The sequence below is a fragment of the Miniopterus natalensis genome, chromosome 15 (genome assembly GCF_054644295.1).
Source record: "Miniopterus natalensis isolate mMinNat1 chromosome 15, mMinNat1.hap1, whole genome shotgun sequence".
In the NCBI taxonomy this organism is placed as follows: Eukaryota; Metazoa; Chordata; class Mammalia; order Chiroptera; family Miniopteridae; genus Miniopterus; species Miniopterus natalensis.
In genome coordinates this window covers 5,524,583-5,547,737 of record NC_142095.1, presented here as the reverse complement: position 1 = coordinate 5,547,737, position 23,155 = coordinate 5,524,583, and the positions used below count along the sequence as shown (strand labels likewise).

Sequence of the window (23,155 nt, the reverse complement as noted above, 5' to 3'; positions counted from 1 at the left end):
CCTTTTTATGGAGTGCCTACCAGAAAGTTGCTTGGCTCCTTAATCTGCCTGAGGTTATAGGCTCAAACTAAAAAGATCGAAGCCCATAGAGTTTTAAGTAAGTAGTTCCCAGTGGAAAAGTGAAAGGGAGCCTCTATCTCTAGCCAGACTAAAGTTAATGCTTTTAAGCAGTTTAATTTCAGAAAGATGTCTTTGGTGATTTTTACTGAGATGAAGCATTAGAAGACTAGAAATAGCTGTTTTGCTTTTTTAAATCAGCAAACCAAGGAAGCTGGGCGCCTGGTCTGCCAGTTCTTCACGGGGTGGATGATACTGAGGGTCCTAGTGGGACCCTGTGTGCAGCAGATGGGAATAAATGGGCAGGAGCACTCCCAGCATCCTCTGGGCCAATGACACAGGCACTCCAGAGGAGATGGGGTGAGTGTGGTAAAACATACATTAAAGTAAAGCCATCGGCGTTCATACACACAGACCCAGGGGACATTCCCGGGACTGAACATCTATCTCCGTAATGGAAGGCAGGAGAGACCAAAGAAAGGCTGCCACTCCAGGGGTAATTAATAGAGTTTATTAGGGGAAACTCACATAGGAGGCATGTCTTTGAGGCTGCAAGACAAAACAAATGAATCATCTCTCGGCTTGGCAGGCACCAAAGAATTATATAGGATAAGCGGGGGGGGGGGGGGGGGGGGGGGTAGTCACGGGTACCAACTAGTACGTGAATGCTACCAGGTATGGAAGTTACTTTCCATGCTTGACCAGGTCAGGACAACAGCCTGTCCAGGAACCAGCATGTTGTGGGAGGCAAGGGAGGGGCCCTGGTTGACATCAGAATGAACGCCAGTGTGGTCAGACCAGACAGTCTCTAAGGCTGGTTGCCGGGAGCTCCCTCCCCCTCTGGCCCAGGTCCAGCTTGCAGGTCCTGCCGCGGTCACATCGTGGAACATTCTCTCCTCCACAGTCAGGAGTAGATAATGGTCCTGGAGCCCTAGGTTCCAAGCTGTACCCTTCCAGCAGCTGGCGTGACTTTTCTTCCAATGACAAACAGAAACCCAACGTAAATAACGCAGGGCAGACCCAGCTCGAAGGCAGGCGGGGAAGGGGCCCGCAGTGCCCACGGCTCCGCATACCTCAGAGGGGACACTTCCAAAGAGATCGCATTCGTGTCAGACCGAAAGTAGGCTAATGCTTGGCTGGTAACCATCTTTTTCCCCCTGACTGGATATATCATCTTTCTTCAATTTTAGGTAAAAGTGATTTTCAAAACCATTAGCCTATGTGGGGGGAATCGTGCTGGTCCGTGGCTGTGTAGTTTTTACTCTTAGTCTATGGAAGCAGAAAACTCATACATGTGAAGCAGAAAACTCATACATGCGTGGAACATATACTTGGATGTATTTATTAGAAGTATTTTGATGCTTTATTTGAAAAACTTAACTATATGGAAAAATAGAGAAATGAGAACTGTCATCTCCTGAATTTAACAGCTGTCATTTTTTTCATATTTGCTTCACACATTTTTTTTAGCTTCTAAGGAACACAGATTTCAAAAGCAAACCATAGCAAGGCCATGCTCTCAAGTCCCCTGCCCTAGTTCACCTGGCGGACTCACAGTGTAATTTGCATTTAGTTTGCGAAACCTACAAGTTCAATTCAACATGCGGGAGTTCCTATATCGATTTAGTTTATTCTCCTTTCAACAATAATTTGGGGGTGCCTCAATGTGCCAGTACCCCAGCAGATAGTGATGAACAAATGAAACACTCAAGCATAGCTCTTGCCCTGGCCGGGTAGCTCAGTTGATTACAGCATCATCCTGATACACCAAGGTTGGGGTTTGATGTCCCCGGTCAGGGCACATACAGGAAACAACCAGTGAAGGCGTAAATGAGGGGAGCAACAAATCCATGTTTCTCTCTCTCCCTTCCTCTGTCTCTGCAAGTTCTTCAGTTGCTTGTCTGGAAAACGAGTTCTGTGCTATGTCCTCAGGGGGAGGGGTAGATGGTGAGGAAAAGATATGGGGTGAGGGTGAATTTGCAGGTGTCAGAGAGCAAGTCCGCCCATGTGTGCAGGTCCGATGCTGGAGTTGGCGAGGTGCTCTGTGCACAAAGCTCCTGCAGACTTGCTGTCTGTGGACCTGGGAGCTGGGGCCGGCTGTCATGCACGTGGCTCAGTGTCACAGCTCCAGCATCGCATGGGGCCGGCCCTGGGGTGTCGGGGGGCGACAGCCACAGTGTGGGCAAAGCTGTTAGGCTGGTTATGGACCCTCTGCCTTGTGGGGGTGTGGAGTGGGGAGCCGGTGATCAGAGCTCTTTGTTTTCTAGTAGTGATTACCCTGCTGTTTTTATTAGTCAGCACATAAAAGGACATAATACACAAGAATCTTACATAAGAAAAGTAGCCCTTTGGGAGCACCTCGAGTTTACCAGGCCCCTTGCTCAGTTCCTGCCAGACTTGCCCCCCCAGCTGGGTTTCAGCTCCCTCGTCGCTTAGTCATCTGAAGAGAGGCGGAATTGTTGCACTTTCCATAAAGTGTAACTTCTTTCAATTATAGTCCATAATGAGTGGAACCCTTTGGAATGTTCTGCCCCACATCCATTCCTGCAGTAGCTGTTTTGTGCAGAAGAGTAAAGGAGCAGTGGGAGTGTAGAGGCCTTTGTGCTTCCTTGAGTGTATCAGCCCAACCTTACAGGGATTAATCAATAACCTGTTTTTAAAGACTCCAGAGCAAGTATGTTTTCAGGACAGACAGTAAATTTGACGAAGCTTCGATTTAGGCTGGAAATACAAGCCGGGTGATTTCTTGCTGACTGAGTTTAACATTTGATAATATTTGCAGTGGGTCTTCCTAGGTAGACACCAGCCAGATTCACACAATGGAATAAATGGGTTATAATGAGTCTGAAAGAGCTACCAGGCCCCGGTTACATGTGGAAACACAAGGTCTATTTTCAAATGAAGATCATATGAAAATAGGCAAATATTCCTCTTGAATTTTGTGATTGCTTTCAAAATGAACGACAGTGATGAATGGGCTTCATGGCCCCCAAAATATGTTTGTACTGACAAAAAAGGCAATACCCAGTTTCGTACAGTGAATTCACCTGTTAATTGCATGGGTGGAGGGAGGGTGTGCAGAAGGCTTCAGGTTGATCTCATCATTAAACATGCCCTGGGAAAGTGGGGTTGGCATTTTGGTAACAGCTCTCCTCCCTCACTTAACAAATAGGTGAAAAGTATTATAGGTTGGTCACGTTTGCAGTGTGATTGCTTTTCAAAATGACCTGCAAGGCCGATGCATAATGGGCGGAAGTGCTCACAATGGCCAATGTGTGACTTCTCCCTCTTCCGCAGGAAATAACTACGTGTTTACCAGATTACTACAAGTGGACTCAGTACCTCTTTATTAAGCTCTATGATGCTGGGCTGGCCTATCAGAAGGAGGTAAGTTCGAGTTGACTGCACCTTAAAAATTTCGTAAATTCCTGCCATCTTCTTGGAACGCATCCCATTGTTCAGTAAGAAACAGATAAACCCTGTTTGCACAGTAGCTGTGACAGTGAGCACCACCTCAAGTTCGTGACATCAATCACGGCAGACCCAGAAAGTAACCACTGCCTGGCTTAGTTTGGTGCCTCCAGGACAGGGCTTGGCTCTTTCGCTCTTGAATTCCCAGCACATCACAGTGTCTGGTGCCTGTGCTGAGATCAGGGAGGGGGCAGAGGAGGAACGCAGGCCTCTCAAACCCTAGCTCAGCTTCCTCTCCCAGCCGTGTGCCGGCTGGGTCACTTAACCTTGGGGAATCGTGGTTCTTTATCTGCTGAGCGGGGTGCATCATCGTCGCAGGGTCTTGGGAAGACAGAGGTGATATTTAGGGAACAGCTATCACAGTGCCTACACTAGTGGTCTCCCAAGAAAGGGAAGTGCTTGTTATGGCAGGAGCTCGGTAATAATAAGTCAGCCTTAGATGGTGCGGGGTGAGGGAGAGTAAATTATAGTGTGGCTTAGGACTGTGCTGTCCAGGACCTTAGCCACGAATGGCATGTGGTGTTGATATTTAAAGTAATTAAGATTAATTAAGATTGAAGGTTGAGGCCCACATTAATGTGCTAGTGGCTAATATTGGACGTCACGGAGCTAGAACATTTCCACTATCACAGAACACTGCCTAGAATTAGACAATGTTCTGGTAGAATTACTAGACAACACAGGTCTAGAAAATTCAGAAGTAACAGGTAGGAAAGACATTCTCCTTGGACTGGGGGCGTTTAATGACACAGAATTACATTTGCTGTTCTGGGGGTCCCATCACAACTCTGGTCCTTACAGTGAATAGTACTCACAGAATCATTGTGTTCTAAGGTGGAAAAGTTTTAGAATTAATATAGAGACAGATGCAGGAGGCTTAGCCTAAGCTAGGGTCGCAGTGCACCCTTGTCTTCAGGAAGCAAACTGAAGGACATGCTGGGCACGAACGGCCTCTCCCACTCCGCCCCTTGTGGCTTTGGAAGGTGGTGGCAGTAGCCTTGGGAACCCTGGCCCTTCCCCCTGGACTCAGTCCAAATTTAGGCCCATTCTGGGTGGAATGGAGCAATATCGATTTTGGGAATTACACCCTTTAATAAGATCTATGTGGTGTTCCTTAATTAAGCATGCTTTTGTCAAGAAAAAAGCTAATAGACTTTGAGAAAAATCAATACCCTGAATCATATGCTTTCCCAGGCTTCTGGAACCTGAGGCTGTATGGCAGTGTCCTCAGAAAAGGTCTTCAGTGGTGTCAAAGCAGCCCCGGAGGAGGAAGCAGCAAGGAAAACAATGGAGAGGAGCCAAAGGCCAGGGAGCGGTGCTCCGGCCAGGAGACAAAGCACGCCGATGGAGGGTGCAGTCTAGGAGGGACATCTAGGAGGGACAGGCGTCCTGTGTAAAGGGTGAGGCCCAGGGAGGCGAGGGAAAGAGAACCCAAGCAAAGAGGAAGGTGAGACGAGAGAGGGCGAAGTGGGGCCCGAGGGCCGTGGGCATCGCGGCCACTGGGTCTCAGAGAAGAGAGCTCAGAAACTCAGAATCAGGATTCTTGAGAATCCCCAGTGCCACCCAGAGTGGCCTGATCTCCGAGAGCCTAATGGTGTTATGGTATGCATCTCTAAAATGCTTTCTAAAAGTGTCCCATACATCACTCAGACCAAAAAAACCCTTAATTCTCATGTTTAACCCTTGATCAGCTGGGAACATTCTCTTACTTGGAATGGCTCATTCTGCGATGTTGCCAGATAACTGGTGTGACTGTATCTTACCAGTGAAGCTAGTGAACCACAGGGGAGCATGGAGTGGGCTTCAGTAGGTGATAGAGAACATAGGTGCCAGCCAGGGACACAATTACAGTCGGCAAGATTGTCCAGAAACTATTTTATGTAGCAGGACTGTGCTTGCTTGAATATCAGGGTGTCCATCAAAGTATATGTTCAAAGCGTGAACATCCGGGAATGTTATCCAGAGAAGACCTGGCTTCAAGGGAAGCTGGATAGAGGCCATTACATGAGAGAGGAGGCCTGGGAAAGGGGTTTGGGAGCAGCTCTGAGGCTTCGAGAGGCTGCACACGCTATGCTCTCAGGCCCCAGGGCCCTGCATCACGCTGCCTCTGGGCTGTCCGCCTGCGGGAAGGCTGAGCCTGGGCTCTGATCTCTGCGGTGGAGGCGGATCGTGGTCATGGGAAGAAACCAGAGTGGCTTCTCACAGCTGTTGCATCTTTGATCTGAAACGCTATTTCCTTTGGTGTTTTCCTCTTCCCCCAAGACTTGCACTGGGAAAAACATTGCTTTTGTGTTCTGCTTTTATTTGCCTTTCATCAGATACCAGGGTTTTATTTATAACGTGTAAACCTCTTAGGGGCACATCTTTCCTCATTGCATTTTGTAACCGAGAGCCAGAGAGATGCCAGGCCATGTGGGAATTGTTGATAAGAAAATAAAGTCCTGTTTGTTTTTGCAATCGGAAGTATTGAGTGTTTGCCTCTCCCTGATCCTTTGAGGTCTGCGGGGGGCGGGAGGCACAGGTAGAGGCATTGGGGCTTTCCCCCCCCTTTTTGTATTTTATATAGTTTTAGTTCTGTGCAGGTTTTTTTGGTTACCTTCCGGGGAGCAGATGTTGATTGTGAGAAGATACAGCAGGATTTTCTGGGGCCCTGGGGATGCTCTGTATCTTGATATGAGTGCTGGTAGAAGTTCTAGCATGTTGTACAGTTAAGATTTATTCACATTACTCTATGTCTGTTACACATTAATTTAAATAGAAATTTTAAAACCTTGCAAACGATGTTTACAGTTCGTAGAAACCTGAGTTCCGACTGCAACTCTGTCACTTCCTGTGTGACCTTAAGCAAGTTATTTGACCTCTCTGTCCCTCAGTTTCCTCCTTTGCAATATGTAGATAGCACTCTTCTTACCTTAAAAGGTGTCATGAGGATGAGAAAAGCTAGCGTGAGGCACTTAGCCCAGTGTCCCGCACATGGCAATCACTCAGCAACGTTAGCTATTTATATTAAAATAAATACACTTGTTTCCCCTAAATTAACCGATTCCTGCTAAGTTCTAGGTACAAGTGTTATTTCTTTCCCTCTGTTTACTGAAACTTCCAATTCAGCAAGTTCATCCTTTCCTGCAAGAATGTACCAAACCTGAGTTAGACATGTGCTTACAGCTTCCTTCCCAAGCGCACTGCCCTGACATGAAAGCACAGGGGCAGTTCTGTGTGTGTTTTATAGCTCGTGGTGGTTTCCTTGCCACGCAGTACTCTGAGGAGATGCCCTCAGGTCTCAGAACAGAGAGGCTGGGTTGCAGACCCCTTTATGTGAGGAACCTCGAGGTGATCCTTCGTGTACTCACTAGATTACATCATTGTGTTTCACGAATTGTAACAGGCCTTGGTTAACTGGGACCCCGTGGACCAAACAGTGCTGGCCAATGAGCAGGTGGATGAGCAGGGCTGTTCGTGGCGTTCTGGAGCAAAGGTCGAGCAGAAGTACCTCAGGCAGTGGTTCATCAAGACAACTGCTTATGCGAAGGTGAGTGTGATCCTGGAGACTCCCCAGTGATGCCATAGTACATGTTGGCAGGGAGCACCAAGGCCTTCTGGGCCTTGGAGAGCCTCATGTTGTGGGTGAACTCTAGGAAGGGCTCTTAGAGCCACGGGGGTACAGACAGGAAGCACACGAGTCTCAGGGTCACTCACTGCGAGGGTGATGAGTTTGGGTCTCTCGGTTGTAAGTCAAGAGTGGCACCTGGAGGTCATTGTGGGCCATTGTCCTGCCATAGAGGCCAAAACACATAAGCTTTACCCACAGTAATATCAGCAGTGAAGCTAGAATGGAAACAAGTATCTTCATCTGTGTGGTTCTGGTAAGACCTCCAGGAAGAGAGCGACATTTCAGAGGGGCCAGGGAAGACTATCTAAAAGGAGCGAAGAGATGGCCGGGCTCCCCGAGGGAATGCCAGAGTGAAAGTGAGCTAAGCCAGGAGCCAGAGCTCTGCATTTTAACTCTTGTTGTGTGCCTGATCAACAGTGTAAACGTGCATGAGTCCCTGGCCCTCAGTTTCTTCACCAGGAAATGGAGAGGGTGGGACCAAGTGGTCTTTGAGGTGCTTTCTGGCTCTTTACGTGTTCAGAGATTCAAGGCAAAGCCAACCATTGGAAGAGGAGGCTTGCTTAAAATCATCAGTAGTCTGGGCAGGTTAACCCGTTCCAGGCATGCCAGAACCGCTCTGCGGAAGGAATCCTCCTTGAGCTCATCATGTTTCAGGATCTAGAATGGAGGGTCACACCCCGAAACTCCAGAGAGAGATGATTGGAGCACATCAGGGACACTTCTCACAGCAGTCTGACAGTCTCTACTGGTTAGCGTAAGACTGGGCGTAAACGGGAGCTGGAAAGGCAAAGGCATCCTGAAGGCTGCTGACAGCACGTCGAGGTGGCTTTTCCCCGGCGGTCACCACAGTAACCTGTGTCACACTGTCAGAATTAGGGAACCAGACTGAAATGGACTTCGGGTCAGACACCGTACTATACTTATATGCAAAGAAAGCACGTTATAAATAACCTCTGGCCGCTATAGAACTTTGCTGAGTTAGTGGAGAGATGACCCCAGCGTTCTCACTCAAGAGACGCCTCTTAAATGAGGCTGTTTCGCTATTATAGTTTATTCAGAGTGTAGCTGAGAATAGCATGTGGGTTTGGAAAGCTAGTCACTAGAGCTGGCTAATGCAGTGCCTTGCTCCTTGTAAGCACACGGTGATATTGAGAGACCCAATGAGAAGACAAAGCTGAGGACATTGCTTTCTGTAACATCCCAGGCATTGGAGCCCCTCTCTGCTGACAGTCGGGGTCCATGACAAGGAGGGATGCAGGCTCACCTCCAGGACCTGTCTGGTGACTCTAACAGGAGTTGTTATAACTCCACCTAATTAGCTCTTTTGTTTTGACCTCGGCCTCAAGTTGGAAATGTAATAACCTAACTGAGGAGCATAATTCTTTAAATTGTCAGCTGTGAATTTCCAACTGTTCATCAGAAATGGTAGTTACCATGGTGACTTGCTTGCTTCTTGCTGAACTCCTGCCGGATTTATTGAAAAAGCTGTCTTTGGAGGTCAGCACTTTGTTTGCCCTGAAAATCAGAAGAGGGAGTGGTCAGAGTGGGCGGAAATCTGTGTTCACTGCAGGTTCTTGGTGGGGGCTGCACGAAGCGAACTCCCTGAGGCCTAATGAAAAATGATTGCTGTGGACAGAGATACCAGGGGCTGCACGGTGCTCAGAGACCTCGGAGTTAGGCCCCAGCCAAAAGTATGCAGTTGACACCTCCAAAAAAGCCATATATTAGCCATATAGGTAACACCTTAGGACTGAGGGCAAAATCAAAATAGACCCACCTTAATAAATAAAGCTAAGTCTGACAGGTTCAAAAGGAACTTTCAGAACAAAATTTAGCACCTTTAAAGGGAGACGACATAATCCAGATTCCCTCCTTGCAAGGTTGGTTTCATCTGTGATGTTCAACGTATAATAAGAAATTACTAGTCTTGCAGAGAATCAGGAAACTGTGACCCATAATCAAGAAATAAAAAAGCATAGAAATAAAATTTTTAAAAAAAGAAATAGATCCTGAGATGACCTAGAAGTTGGAATTAGGAAATAAAGCCAGAGGCATCTCTTCTATAAATGATCTGGAACTTAAAGTAGTAGATGCTCATCATGGGTGAACAGATGAGGAATCTCAGGAGAGAAATGAGAACTACTAAAAAAACAACAAACAACCACTGGAAATCTAGAACAGAAAAGTACAACATCTGAAATGGAAAATTCACTGTTTGGGATGCAGAGAGATGAGTAAGGGTTAAATAGGCCATAAAGCTGGAGGGGAGCCCTCCAAATGAGCAATCACGTGCGGTGGCCCTAAAACAGAAATCTATGTGACAAGTTTGAGAAGCTGAAAGGATGTCAGCATAGTGGAAACAGTTGAGAGAGGAAACTGAAGATGGGGCTGGAGGGGCTGGAGCAGCGGTTAGGGGCGAGGCCGGGCTAGGCCTTTTAGGCCTTAGAGTTTGAACTTTATCATGGGGGCCATGGGAGCCTGTTAAAGGATTCAGAGGAAGAGAATGACATGGTCACATATATGTTTTATAAATTCACTGTGGAAAGGGCAGGGTGACTGACTGTTTCTTTTATCTGGAAAGCAAGAGCTTTCTTGGCAACCCCCAGCAAAGGTCCACTGATGCCCCATTTGTGTCATGTGGCTGCCCCCAGCTTCAAGGGAGACTAGGAAAGCAGGCTCAAGCTTTTTAGCCTCTGCAGTCAAGATGGCTGGGGGAAGAGGGTAGCGATTGGGTGCTGGGATGGCCAGGAGCTGTACCCGCCACAATGATCTTCAGAGCTTTGTATTTGCATCTGATTTGGCAGCTCTGCGAGCTGCCTCTGTGATGTACAGCTGGTGGTCTGCTCGGGAACATGGCTGTGGAGCAGCCCTCTTTCATTCACTTAACTTCCAAATTATAAAGATGGTGCCTGATGTGAAAATTACAGGGAGCCCTGGAATATAAAAACCGCTTTATTAGGCTGTTCTGTGATGTATTCAGTTTTTTTCCCCTTACCCCCCACCCGGTGTTGCTAGGATCCTTTGCTTTGTGAGACATTAAAAGTGCTCTCAGCCGCACGCTCCGTGAAAAGAAGGCCTGCAGTGGGAGTCGCTGAGGAACATGAATTAGTCTTGGCAGAGATGTGTGGGAGGAAGCTTGTGGGCAGCGCTGGGAGGGAGGAGGGGGACTGAAGCCTTACACACACAAAGTACAAGGCTCAGAGTGTGATGGAGCCAGCGCCCCAGTTCCCGACAGCAGGGTGACAACTGGAAGGGCAGGCAGAGACGGCTTCCCATCTGAACTTTCCTTGGCTTTGATTTCCGCTCCTGCCTCCTGTAGCCCTGGAGGTGGTTTCCTCGCAGGGCCCCAGCCGCTGGGGCACTGTCCCTGGCCTCCTCTTGGTGTTGAGATGGACATAACCAGGCCTTGGTGGTGCTTAGTCCAACCCACATTGGTGGTGATGGTTCCCAGGTTCTCAGGAGTTCCTTGGCAGCTGCTGGATATGAGCAAGTCCACACCTTTCACTCCCTCCCTGCTTGCCCCACCTTATCAGTGCTCCGGCCTCTCCTTCACTGTTGTGTTTAACCCTCACATCAATCCTTCGAGGGTAGGTCCTCCTGTTATCTCCACTTTACTGATGAGGAAACTGAGACTCACACTGGTAAGTAACAGCACTGGGATTCCAGTCCGGTGCTTGAGCTCCTAACTGACAGTCTGTACCGCTTCTCAGGGAGTCTGAATTTGCTCCTTGTTTGCCCAGATGTTTTGGGTGCCCGGCCGGGCCCTGGGCTAGGTGCTAAGAACACAGAGGAGCAGAGCTAAGGCCCCTGCTCTTATGGAGCTTGGAGGCCAATGTGGGAGGCAGTGGCCGATGTGAGCGGTCACAGCCCAGTGGGATCACCGACCCGTGCCGGAGAGCACCTGGGAGGCCAGGAGGAGGGGCCTGGGTCTGCCCAGGGGCTGGGGAGGTGTCACAAGGAGCTGATGAAAGACAGGAGGCACAGGGTGTCTGTGGGGAATGTTCTGTTTCCTTCAGACGTGCAGGAAACTTCACGCCTCACAAGTATTTCTAAGTACCATTCTGTTGGCAAGTAGCAGAGGGGCAACCATGAGCTGTTATGAAGTCGGGGGGTGGGAGGTACTACCTCCCTTCCCCTGCTCCCCTGTGCCTTCCTCACTGATTTCGCCTGTGATCTGGCAGGTGAAGCAGAGGTGCCTTCACAAGACCGCATTGATCTTTTTGGGCCTGCAGAGAGCAAAGACACAGGGCTGGAGAAGTGGTGAGGGAAGGGAGGTGAGGGGCCTGGCAGGAGCTCTGGGGAGGCTGGAGCAGGAGGAGCCACAGAGGAGCAGTGGGGCCAGGATCTGTCTCCAGTCCATGCCCCTGGGGCCTGAGAGTCCCCTGTACTCTGGAACCTGGACCCTGGGCAGCCTTGTTCCAGCCCTGAACCCTGAGTGGCTTGTGAAAGTGCCTGGCTGGCTGTCTCTGGGAAACTGGGCTGTCCCAGACCCTCCCTCGGCCCCAGAACAGGGGCTGGCTCACAGGTAGTGCCAGGAAAGCCTCCTGTAACAGCGCCATCACCCCTGCCCGGAAAGCTTTGCAGACCGATTGGCCAGTGAGGTTGGCGACTTGGACTTGGCCCCACCCTACCTCCTGTCTCTAAGAAAGCCCCTTGGTCCCGTGCTTCCTCCTGTATGCGCAGCCTGGGCCTTCACATGTGTGCAAACAAGTGAGATATTGGCCGAGGGGGCAAAGTTTTGAGAACCAAGAGGAGCACGTGAGAGAGGTTTAAGGAGTTGTCCGCTCATCTGCAGGGCTGTGGGGATAAACGGCTGTGAGGACTCAGGCCAGCGAAGATGGTCATGCTCTGGTTCGTCTACTGGGAGGGTTTCCTCTTAGCCCCGTGGCTTTAAAGCTGTGACTTCATTCATCTCCCCCTCCTCCCCCTGTGGTCAGCCAGGGCTGGGGGTGGCCTTGTGCCTCCCCCTTGTAAAAATATGTTACTAACTGCTGAGTGGTGGGCACTCTGGCCCTACAGCTCTGGACCCCGGCTGGGCCTCTCAGGCCCGCACAGGGACACACCCTCCGAGCAGGCTCCTGCCAGAACCACTGTCTCTTCTAGAAACAGCAGACTGCTTCCGTCCCAGGATCCGGTTCTGACTCCCTGTCGCACAGAGCTAATTAATGGTTAGAGTCTGCTCCTTCTTACATAATAATACCTTACTGTCTTCTCTGTAATTTGCTGCTCCGGGATCTTTTCTCTCCTAAGCCTAAGGTTGAACTCAGTTTTCCACCTTCCATCCTGTCTTGTTCTCTGTTCTCCTCGGGGTGATCCAAGGGGCACCTCAAGTTCTGGGGGTGGGAGTGAGCAGGAGGGGAGGCAGAGACTGAAGGAAAGGAGGCGACCTGAGGCTGACAGTTCCCAGCATTTCCCAGGCGAGCAGGAGGCTGCCTGGAGCGGATCAGACTTGTGTCCCCCACCCCAGCTCCAGCTTGCAGGAGGCAGCTGGGAACTCCTGCCTGGAAAAAGTCCCCATAGTTGGTGCGGGGCTGGGCCTGGCTCCACTGTGGTTTCTAGATGATACAGACGCTTACATTTCCTCTCCCTAAATGCAGCACTGTGTGCCCACCTCCGGAATGTCCTCACCGATGCCCAGTCACATCTGCAGGTGGTCTCGATCAGGGCAATGCCAAGCCTGGGCTCCATGGGCAGGAAATTTATTATTTGCACCTTGCTGGGAGAGGTGGGGTCCCTGGGCATGCTAGGGACAGCTAGTGAGTGTCACCACTGACCTCGTTAGCTCAGAGTCCCCCAAGTGCTTGAATCCCTGCCCTGATCTGAAAAACAATGGCAAGTAACAAACCCTCATGCCTGCCTCTCCTGCCTCTCAGACGTACAAAATCAGTCCAATGTCTAAAAACATTAAAATAGAGGGGCATGGTGCCGCTTTACTTCAAGCAGTGCATGTCCTGTCCTCCTGTTGCTTCGTTTTATAACTGAGCCCCCCTCCCCGAGCCCAGGAAAGCTGGGCTCAACTGGAGTCCCCTCAGTCCCAGACCTGCGTTCTTTCCACCTGCCCTTGAGCACTGGTTCCCAAGCAACCAAGCGTTTTCCAGACCCTCGTGCAGAAGGCAGACAGTCTGCGTGTGTGGCAGGAAGGCAGGAAGGCAGGAAGGCGAGGACTTAGCAAGTTAGGAAATGCGATTGGTACGGGGACAGGGCACCAATGGCCCAGTAATGGAAAGGGCCGCAATTAGAGGTGTTCTGCTTTGTTCCTGATGGAACTGACCGGCCGGCCTCTTGGAGCTGGAGCTGGGTCATGTTCTGCATCATGATTCTCTACTCCGATGCCCTGTCCTTGCCCCGGGGCCTTTGGAGAGCAGGAGACTGAGCCAATGGCTGCTGCTGCTAAGGAAACAGTCATAATAGATACATACATCTCCATACTATATTGTTTTATTTTCAAAATAAGTGTTCTCTTATAGAAGGGGACAGTGTCCCACGTTGCCTTCCCATTTCTCTCTGGTTTGCTTACTGTTCTAGGTGGCTAATTCTAAATGTCTGGTTTGCTCAAAATAGAGATTTGACTCTTTCCAGGGCTGTAATAAGCTGTGAACTCAGGTAAAATGCAGACTGTAGTTAAAAAGCATGTACTAAGAGCGTGAGCTTAGCCGTGTAAGAGTGTGTCCGTGGCACAACCCCTCTGCTATACCTAATCAGTTCTAACACACACTGGCTCTCAGTGCTGTGCTCCACCGAGAAAGACATGCTGTCAGTCAGGCACCACGGACCGCAGGACACGTCCCGCTTTCGGAGTTGGGAAAATTGCATCTTAGAATCTATGGAAGACGGGAATAGGTGGGATGGAAGATACAGAAGGAGATGTTAATGGTGGGGACCCGGGGTGCTTAAGTCGGTTTGCATAACTTATTTTTCTTCACCCTTTCCAAATTCCCCATGGTGCTTATTGTCACTTTGATCGTCATAAAACAAAACAGCCTAGTGGCTGGGTTACGGTGGCCTTTATTTACACATCTTTAAACCCGAGTCTTGGGAAGACACGGCCTCCTGTTATTGCAAGTTTTAAATTTATAGGCAGGCTTCTGGCTTGAAGGAAATTGAGCAGAATGTCCCCGACGGCCGCCTGCATTTCATCTTTTCCCAGAACAAACTGCGATGTTCATCATGTGGCCATTTACTTTCCCCTCCTGTCAGTGCAGCTGCAGCCTCTCTGTCCTGTGGCCCCGGGGGCAGCAGGACGAGTGGGTGGCCTCTGGGAATCAGAGCTGTCTCATCAGACAGGGGGCTCTGTCGTTGGGAGAGTCTGGCCTCTGTCATCTGCGTTGTTAGGATGGTGGCGGTGACATTTCGGGACCTCTAGTCACCGTCTCTTGGAAGTTAGTGGAATTAGAATAGCTCTGCTGCTGAAAAGGTGGGTTAGCTGGATCGGAAGGGGGGAAAAGGCTGGCAAGTGTGGCCATCGTGAGTATATGTGGGGTCTTTGCTGTTGTTAATCCTTACCTGAGGGTATTTCTTCCACTGATTTTTAGAGATAGTGGAAGAAAGGGAGAGTGGAGGAGAGAGAGAGAGACACCGATGTGAGAGACACATGGATTGGTTGCCTCCCGTATGTGCCCCGACCAGGGCTGGGTGTTGAAGCTGCAACTCGGGTGCGTGCCCTTGACTGGGCATCAAACCCGAGAGCCTTCAGTGTGCGGGCCGATGCCCTGTCCACTGAGCCACACCGGCCAGTGCGCCATCGTGACTACACGGGCCTGTGGATAAGCAGAGGTTAACCAGATTGGCTGCCGCCAGCTTCCGGGGCTCCTTCGCCACTTCCCTCCCGGGGCCACATCCAGAAGCACGTCCCCCTCCCAGCTGTTGGGAAGCTGTGCAGTAGCACTTGCGCGTGGCTCTGAGATGCACACGTGCTGTATGTGTGGGCTGGTGGGTGCCTCTGGCCCTTTGCCCCTGCCGTCCCTTGAGCCTACGCCTTGTTGCCCAGTCCCACCTCGTTAACAGGATGCCTGGCTCGCAAGTGACTGTTTCCCTTCTGGGTCAGCAGCACCTTTGCTGGAACTGACACTCTTGGAGAGCAAACTGTATTTGTAAATAAATGTTTTGCACTGAGATGCCACAGCAAATGGATTTTGCTAGAAATACATAAAACATTTCAGAAGGCAGGTTAAACGCAGGGCTGTCAGAGGGAAATAAACATCCTGCCAAATGAAATTTTTAATGTATAAATCTCTGTGCATAAGTTCAGGCAGGAGAATGAGACTAGGATGTGAGAGAGGGTTTATTCCTCTAGAATTCTAGAGGGGACATCTAGATTGTTAAACATCTTACTGCCTTCAGAAAGTATTTTCCTTTATTAGAATTCAAACGTAGCCCTGGCCGGCTTGGCTCAGTGGTTGGAGTGTCGGCCCGCGGACTGCAGGGTCCTGGGTTCAGTTCCGGCCAAGGGCTCGTACCTGGGTTGCAGGCTCGATCCTGGCCCTGGTTGGGGCTCGTGCAGGAGGCAACCAGTCGATGTCCCTCTCTCACGTCGATGTTCCTCTCTCTCTCTCTCCCACTCTCTCTGAAAAGCAGTGGAAAAAAATGTCCCGGGGTGAAGATTTTTTAAAAAAGAAAGAACTCAAACATGCACTGTGGTTTTGGAGCGATTGCTCCGAAGTGGTTTTTAAAAGAAGAATAAAGAAATCTTGGCAACAAGAAAAAGTTTTAGAAAAAACATACAAATTATAATTCAAAAACAATTGCTAATCAAATCACACTGATTCAGAAGTAGGCTAAGTGTTAAGCTTTTAAAAGTGCCCATTTTAATTAAATCTTCTCATTAAATCTTGTCCCTTGCGTTCTGTCCCAAACCTATGTCCAGCTCTCAGGGTTCTGGGTTGCAGCTCCCCCCGTGGTAGCTAATAAATCCACTTGTTCTAAAAGGTCTGGATTTCTCAGTTTGCCTAAGTTTGTTCAACCAAGGTCTTCTAAAATGTATCATGTTTTTAAAACCGCTTCTTCTAGAATTCTCACCTGTGGTCCTTCCGCGTCCCCCATTCACTCACCAAATCACTCTCTTTCCCAAGCCTCGTGTGTCTACCTCTCAGTTCTCTTTCATTCCCACAGGCCATGCAGGACGCATTGGCAGACCTCCCGGAATGGTACGGAATCAAAGGCATGCAGGCCCACTGGATCGGGGACTGTGTGGGCTGCCACCTGGACTTCACATTAAAGGTGACCAAGCAGTAGCCTTTCCAGCAGTTAATGCCCACAAGTCCCCTTCCGCATTGTTATGACCCATCGACGAGACCAGCATCTGGGGCAGCACAGCAGCACCGTCCAGTAGAAAAGAGTGCAAGTCACACACGTAATTTTAAATTTTCCAGTAGCCACCACCTTTAAAGTGCAAAGAAACAGGTGAAATTAATTTTAACGTATTCTATTCAACCCATTATATTCAAAATGTTATTGTTTCAAGATGCGATCAATAAAAAAAGTACGAAGGAAACAGCACTCTTGTTTTAGTACCAAGTCTTTGGAACTTGCTGTTTTACTCTTACGGCACGTAAATTTCAAGTGCTTGTGGCCACCTGTCGCTCTGGCTACCACACTGGACAGCGCAGATCTAGAGAGTCTCTGGGGGTCCATGAACTCCCTGAAGTTAAGTGCAGAGTGTTTGCGTGGGCATTTCCCTGAGCAGCATGTCCACAGCTCTCACTGTATCCTCAGGGGGCGCTTCATGTCCCCAAACGGAGCTGAGGCTAACTGGACACACTTAGTGCACAGACGTAGAGCTGTTAGGGTCTGTGCTTCCCCAGGGTCCACAAGAGGGGCCCTGCTGAAGGTCACTGCCCAAGGCCCACCTGCTCTGGAAGGTGCCCTCAAACTCTCCTTTGTCTCTGCTGGCTAGAGAGCTGTTCTGTTGCTGTTTCTTGGCTGGCTGTTCTTTCTATCCTTCTGATATCTCCTCCTCTGATCAAGACCTGTGTGCCCAGTGCATTTAGCTCCAAACCCTTCCCTCTCCTCAGTGCCACTCAGAACCTTGGGAGGGGGAGCAGCAGCCAAGAGACAGAGCTGACCTACCTTTCCAGGCTCTTTCCTCCTGGCAGCCATAGCTGGTGTCCACTGAGCCCCGCCGCTTGTCACTGAGCTCACAATTGCCGTGCCATCTCCTCACCAGCGTGACCCGGCTCACTCCGGCCGCAGCCATGGGAGCCCCCATCAGAGAGTGTGTGCCTTGATAACCTTTGAAAATCAAACCCTGAGATGAGCTCTTCCTCCCCCTGCTTTTCTGAGCAGGTGGCGAGATTTCCAGCTGACTCCCGGTCCGACTCTCAGGGCCAGGGCATCCCTCTGAGCTCGCTTTGCTGCCTTAGGTCCAGGCCCCAGTGCGCCTGCTGGTGGGCACTTCTGAAGAGCTGCATTCCTTTTCTCTCCTTTCCTTCTCCGCCCCTGCCAGGGTCCGTCTCGGACCCTCATCTCCAGGGCTGTGGCCAGAAGCTGGCCCTGCTGTTTGCAGTTGAGGAGGGGGGAGGAGGAGATGTCACTGGGAGTACAACGGCCCAGAGGGAGAACCGAGAAGTGAAATGACTGTGCTCTGTGTTCTCCTCCTGCCAGGTTGACGGGCAAGTCACAGGAGAAAAACTGACCGCCTACACGGCCACTCCCGAAGCCATTTATGGTGCGTCCCACGTCGCTGTCACTCCCAGCCACAGACTCTTGCACGGGCAGAGCTCCCTGAAGGAAGCCTTTCGGAAGGCACTGGTCCCTGGCAAAGGTGAGTTGGTGAGCTGAGGCTAAGGTGCAGGATTCCGCCTTCCGCTGTACCTCGCGGTGTTTCAGAGTTCACGGTCTCTCACATGTCCTCCTGTGTGATTTGTTCTTGATCTCGCCTGACTTTTTATTTTTTTATTTTAAAGCATGAGGATTACAGAAGAGCTTTGAAAATGTTAAATGACGCCCCCCCCCCCCCCCCCTTTTCACTTTGAGCTACTAGATTGTGTGCTTCTTGAGTTTCTGGCTGAAAGCTCAGCTCTTTTCATTTAAACAGAATCTAGACTTAAAGCCCTTTTATGATAAGAATAGAATCTTCTGCTTCATTAATAATTCCATCATCAAATAAAACTGTACCCACAGGGACAGGAAGGAAGCCACTGAGAACTGGAGGCAACATTTTCAACAACTTAATTTTATTATTTTAATGAATTCACATAGTGACCTGAGCAGATGAACAGAGTCCTGCTCAGTGGAGGTCTTTAACGAATGGATCAAGCTGACCTTGAATTGGCAGAACGAATGCTATTGGTCAGTGAGGATTTGGGGAGTACCTCTGAGTTAGGACCTGTGACCGCAAGCCCAGCATCCACCTCTGGCTAACCCAGAGGGAAAGGGGAGCTTTCTGACCAGAGGAACCCCTGAAGGATCCGTTTGGAGGAGGACTTGGACTTGCTATTTTTCTGATGACCGGAAAGAAAGATATCCTGACCTCAGGTTGGAAAGATAGACAATGTCATCCCAACTTAGGTCCTCTAATCATTTACTTAGCCCTGGGAGTTTGGGCAGAAGGAATTAGTTGAATGCCAATGACTATGGGAATCTGCTCTCCCTCGCCCTCAGGGCTTGGGGCACTTGGCTCAAGATTCCTGCTGTAGAGAAAGGTGTCTTGATTGATATCACTAGGTTCCCTGGTCTTTTTCTTGGCCAAGGGAAGGCCAGGGACCTTTCCGGATAGACCACCAAGACTAAGCAGTGAGGAAGGGGCAGGTCTCCAAAACAGACTCAGAGGCTCCTCCCAGAGGAAGGAGATATGGGTCCTGTGCAGGCAGAAGGGGGTCCCCTGTGGATTAGAAGGAAGTCTCCAGAGAAATCAAATATTTCTATAAAAATCTCCTCCCTGTTCTCTTTTCATAGAGTATAAACTACAACGCACACAGTCTGAATCACTGGAGTCTATCTGCATTATTTAACAAAAAGTGTTTTGGATGGTGATAAAAAGTTTTGTTTTTTTTAAATTGCTATTCTTCTCATGACCGGAATGAAAGATACCCTGACCTCAGGTTGGAAAGATAGATAATTTCATCCCAACTTAGGTCCTCTAATCGTTTACCTACCGCCTTAGAGGCAGGGTTCAAATCGGTGAAAACTTACTGAGGCGGCCAAACGCCTGTGTGATTTACTTGGGTGTAGACATGGATAACTCGGTTTCATATCTTTTGCTGTTTTATACTGAAATTGAGAAATGATTCTTGAGTTAAAATTTCAGTGTGTGCTTATTAAAAAGTCCAATGCAGCTATTTCTCTTTTATTTTCACTCAATTGGGATCATTTCAGCTGTTTAGTTTCAAGGAAAAACTCATAGTTTTTACTCATGAGCATTTTGAGGTTCCTCGGGGGCCCTGGTGGTTGAATAATATCTAAAATTGAAAAACTAAAAACCGTAAACATCTAGCCCTGAGATTTTTTTTCTTCTGGTTAATTTGGGGGCACATTAAAATGAGGTAATATTATTAATAGGGGATCAATGAGTTAATCAGTTATAAAAGATGGAGTTCCTGACATGAAAAGTACTATATAAATTTAAAACATTCTTCTATGTAAGAAATTATTTTAGCGTATGCAGAGAGCGATGTTTTCCTCTACCAGCACCAAGTGGCTTGTTAGCTTCGTTCTCTGCTCTTTGTAATAATCCCTGAAATATTTCCGATTGGAACATTGCACCTGGTCCTGGATTTTCCAGTTCTCATTTTCGGAGTGGAGGTATTCTTTTTGTCAATTTATTCCATGTTCCTAGGTTAATTTGCGTCTGATGTGGCATTAGTCACCAATTGGTCTGAGTAGAATGCAGTTTTCCCAAAAGGTGAGTTCAAATGACCATTGAATATGGATTTATGCTGCCTTGGGCCTTTGAGGTTATGGCTTAAACCTGAATCTTGCCATTTATCATCACCAACCGCCTCGGATCAGCCAGGCGGCCAGGTTTCCCTCGAATGATGAGTGCCAGAGCCGTGACCACTGAAAGTCGCGGCAGCACAGTTGGGACTGGCTCTGAGGAGGAGGGTGACACACGTGGACAGGGTGATGCTCGAGTGGCAGAGTGGAGGGAGCAGGACCAGCTTCCCTCATCCGTTAGGAGCCGGTGAAGACCACAGGACAGTGGCTGTCGGCGTGGAGGGGCGGGAACAGCTCTGAGGACCTTTGGAAGGAGGGAAGTCGGAGGCAGCTTTCCGATTTCTGGCCTGGGCTGCTGTGATTGACCAAATGTGCTGTTTTTACTCAGCATCCCATAATTTGGCCCAGATTCCCTTAAGGGAGCAGAAAGTAAGGCCCCTCCCTGTCGAGTTCTTGGAGTTGAGTTTTCCGTAGCCATTGACGTGGCCTCTGTTTCTCAGCTGACCGCCCGGCTCGGTCCTGTTATGTAAGCTCTGAGTTGATAGGAACTCGAGACCTTAAAAAACATTGAGGGAAATACCACCAGCGTTCTAGAAGCCGTTTTGATTTCTCCTACATTCCTAATATTAAAATATTCAAACCCTGGGGCTTCGGAAGCTCACATTTCAGCTCTGAGTCACCAGTGGTCTGCACAGTGCATTTTCTTGACAGAAGGGTAAATGAAGTCTCCCTAAAGGGTTGTTACTGACGCGAAGCCCCAGAACATTGAATAATTAATCGCTCTCTATTGTCTAACTCCTGCCCCCATAGTGTCAGCATGGAGGAACCGGAAATAATTTGTTCTTTAACCAAACTGCTTTGCTCATATACCCTGGAATAAATGAAAGTAACCAGGTTTCTTCGCTTCTGGACTGGCTGATGTCACTACAATAGCCTCAGAGAGGAAGCCAGGCAGTGCTTGTCACCCTCAGTGGCCACAGAACCCTCTCTCCACAGACTGACCTGGGATCCACCTCGTAGGGCACCCACAGCTTTTCTGAACACCGAGCCCCATCTTTGAAATGGGACAATACGGAATCAGAAATATGGGTCTCCACTTTGAGAAGTGTCAGCCCTCAGGCAGCTTGGGCAGCAGGTGCCTCCCAGCCATGGTGCCATGGGTGCTGGCTGAACTTCAGCCCTGGAGACCCGTGTGGGTTGCCTTTCATTGTCCCCATCTTTCCCCATCCTGTCTTCCTGATGAAAGAAGATGAGAGCTCACTTAGATGTCTACACAACCTATCTTTACCTCTGGAAATAAATCCTAATCCCTAGGCTTATGTTAACTTTGGGGTTTGTAAAACATATTTTAGATAATTATTTGAAGTCCTACAACATGGCAAGGGTAAATAGTAAGGGGTCATAAATTGCTTACGTTGCAATAAGCTCAAGTGAACTCACTAATTGCGTTCATCCTCTAGTCCCTTCTTCCTTTGGGGCTTTGTTTGGGTCTTTGTGTTTTCAGTTCTATGTATGTTTTAGTGAAGGTGCTTGTATGTATGGCTTGTGTTCTGCTTGCGGTAGTTGTAACTAGCTCCATTTAAGATGACACACTGTCTTGGACAGTTCCAAATGAAGTGTTTTATTATGACCACATAAATATCGTTCACAGCTGAGCCAAGGGTACTATGATTACATCTCCCTTTTTATATAACTTCCTGTTTTTCCTGACGTTCACGGATGTCCTCATTTTTTTCAGTTGCTTTGTGTTCTTTGGATATCTAAGTCTTCCCACACCCTCCCAGAAGCTCTTTAAAACGCCTCTCCACACAGTTTTCCATCTAGTCCAACCTGTTGGATAATGTATCAGTTCCCTTTTCATCCTGAAGATGCTTCCTGAGGCCCTCTGTCCTGCTCACGTCTGACCTGGTCACCCTCTAGGCCTCTGCTGCTCACCTGTTATCCTAGGACTTCCTTCTGTCTTTGTTCTGCAAATATCCTACCCTCTTTCCTTTGTTGGATCCTCTGTTTCCTGGATCCCACGTCTGTCTCTTTCTTGACTTACCCCTTCATTTTGTTGGAGCACATCTTCCAGTATCTCCTAGGGAAGGGCACGTGGGAAGAAACTGTTGTCTGTATGTCTGGAAGTTTCTCTGCTCAGTCACTTTCTACTCGCTTCTCCACTTCCATCTTCAAGTGCTATGGTGTGGAATTCCAGGTGTCTCCTGGTTTTACTGTAGGTGGATTTCCATGTTGCTCATTTAATGGTATGTTTGAGGTATTTTTCTAAAGGAAAAGGGGTGGTGAGAACGTCTTTCCTCCACGATCTGGAAAGTAAGAATGCCATTTTCACTTCTTTGGTTATGAGCATGGATGAACATTTCCATGTACTTTAATGTTTTGATTTCCCTGGTGTGAATTATCTATTAAAAACTTCAAAGAACCAATTCTTGAACAATTAGCACAAAACCCAGAAGTTCTAATGCTTATTTTTCTCACCCCTCTCCTCTGAGATTCGGGTGGCCCCAGCTGACTGGTATCCACAGATCTTCGCTCTCCTTTTCAGATTGCCTCACTCCTGTGACCGCTGTGAACATGCTCACCCAGCAGGAGGTCCCTGTCGTCATCGTGGCCAATGCTGACTTTGAGGGCTCTCTTGATTCAAAAATAGGTAAGTAGCTATGGAAGTGTAGTGGGGGATCATGGATTTATCAGGCTTAAAATCAAGATACTAGCCTGTTGCCATCAAGTTGAAGCTGACTGTTGGCTCCACGATCCGTTTTGCCTCTTTGTAAAAATGAATGGCCCCCCTTCATTTAATCACCCTCACTGAAGATGTACGCTTTGGAAAGTTCAAGTATATCGCAGCTTGCTAGCTACTATGGAGAAGAATAAAAGATGTCTGGCCTGCAGATCTTGCCAGTGGAGATAGTTGGTGAGACTTGTACCTATGACGTGGGGAACGGTACAACTCGGGTAGAAATCCCCTTTCAGCTCTCAGAACCCACGGCAGCTTCTGAGATGGGGTTCCACGCACGGACCATCCACGTGGGTTGGGATTTTGGTGAGGGCTTTAAGGAGGAGGTGAACTTGAGCTGTTCAAGAAAAGGATCCTGAAACAGCAGTGAAACGGAAATGGAGGCCTATTTGGAACTGCAGATTGGATAT

General features: G+C 48.8%; 1 protein-coding gene across 1 annotated transcript in view; it reads left to right on the top strand.

The window, feature by feature from the left end:
• LARS2 (leucyl-tRNA synthetase 2, mitochondrial) overlaps positions 1–23,155 on the top strand; it is an 84,565-nt gene that overhangs the window by 25,644 nt on the left and 35,766 nt on the right. Inside the window, exons 6-10 of the mRNA XM_087824806.1 lie at positions 3,355–3,444; positions 6,914–7,057; positions 16,247–16,354; positions 17,738–17,897; positions 22,554–22,658. Of these exons, the coding sequence (XP_087680932.1) occupies positions 3,355–3,444; positions 6,914–7,057; positions 16,247–16,354; positions 17,738–17,897; positions 22,554–22,658 (607 nt within the window). The remainder of the gene's footprint in view (positions 1–3,354; positions 3,445–6,913; positions 7,058–16,246; positions 16,355–17,737; positions 17,898–22,553; positions 22,659–23,155) is intronic.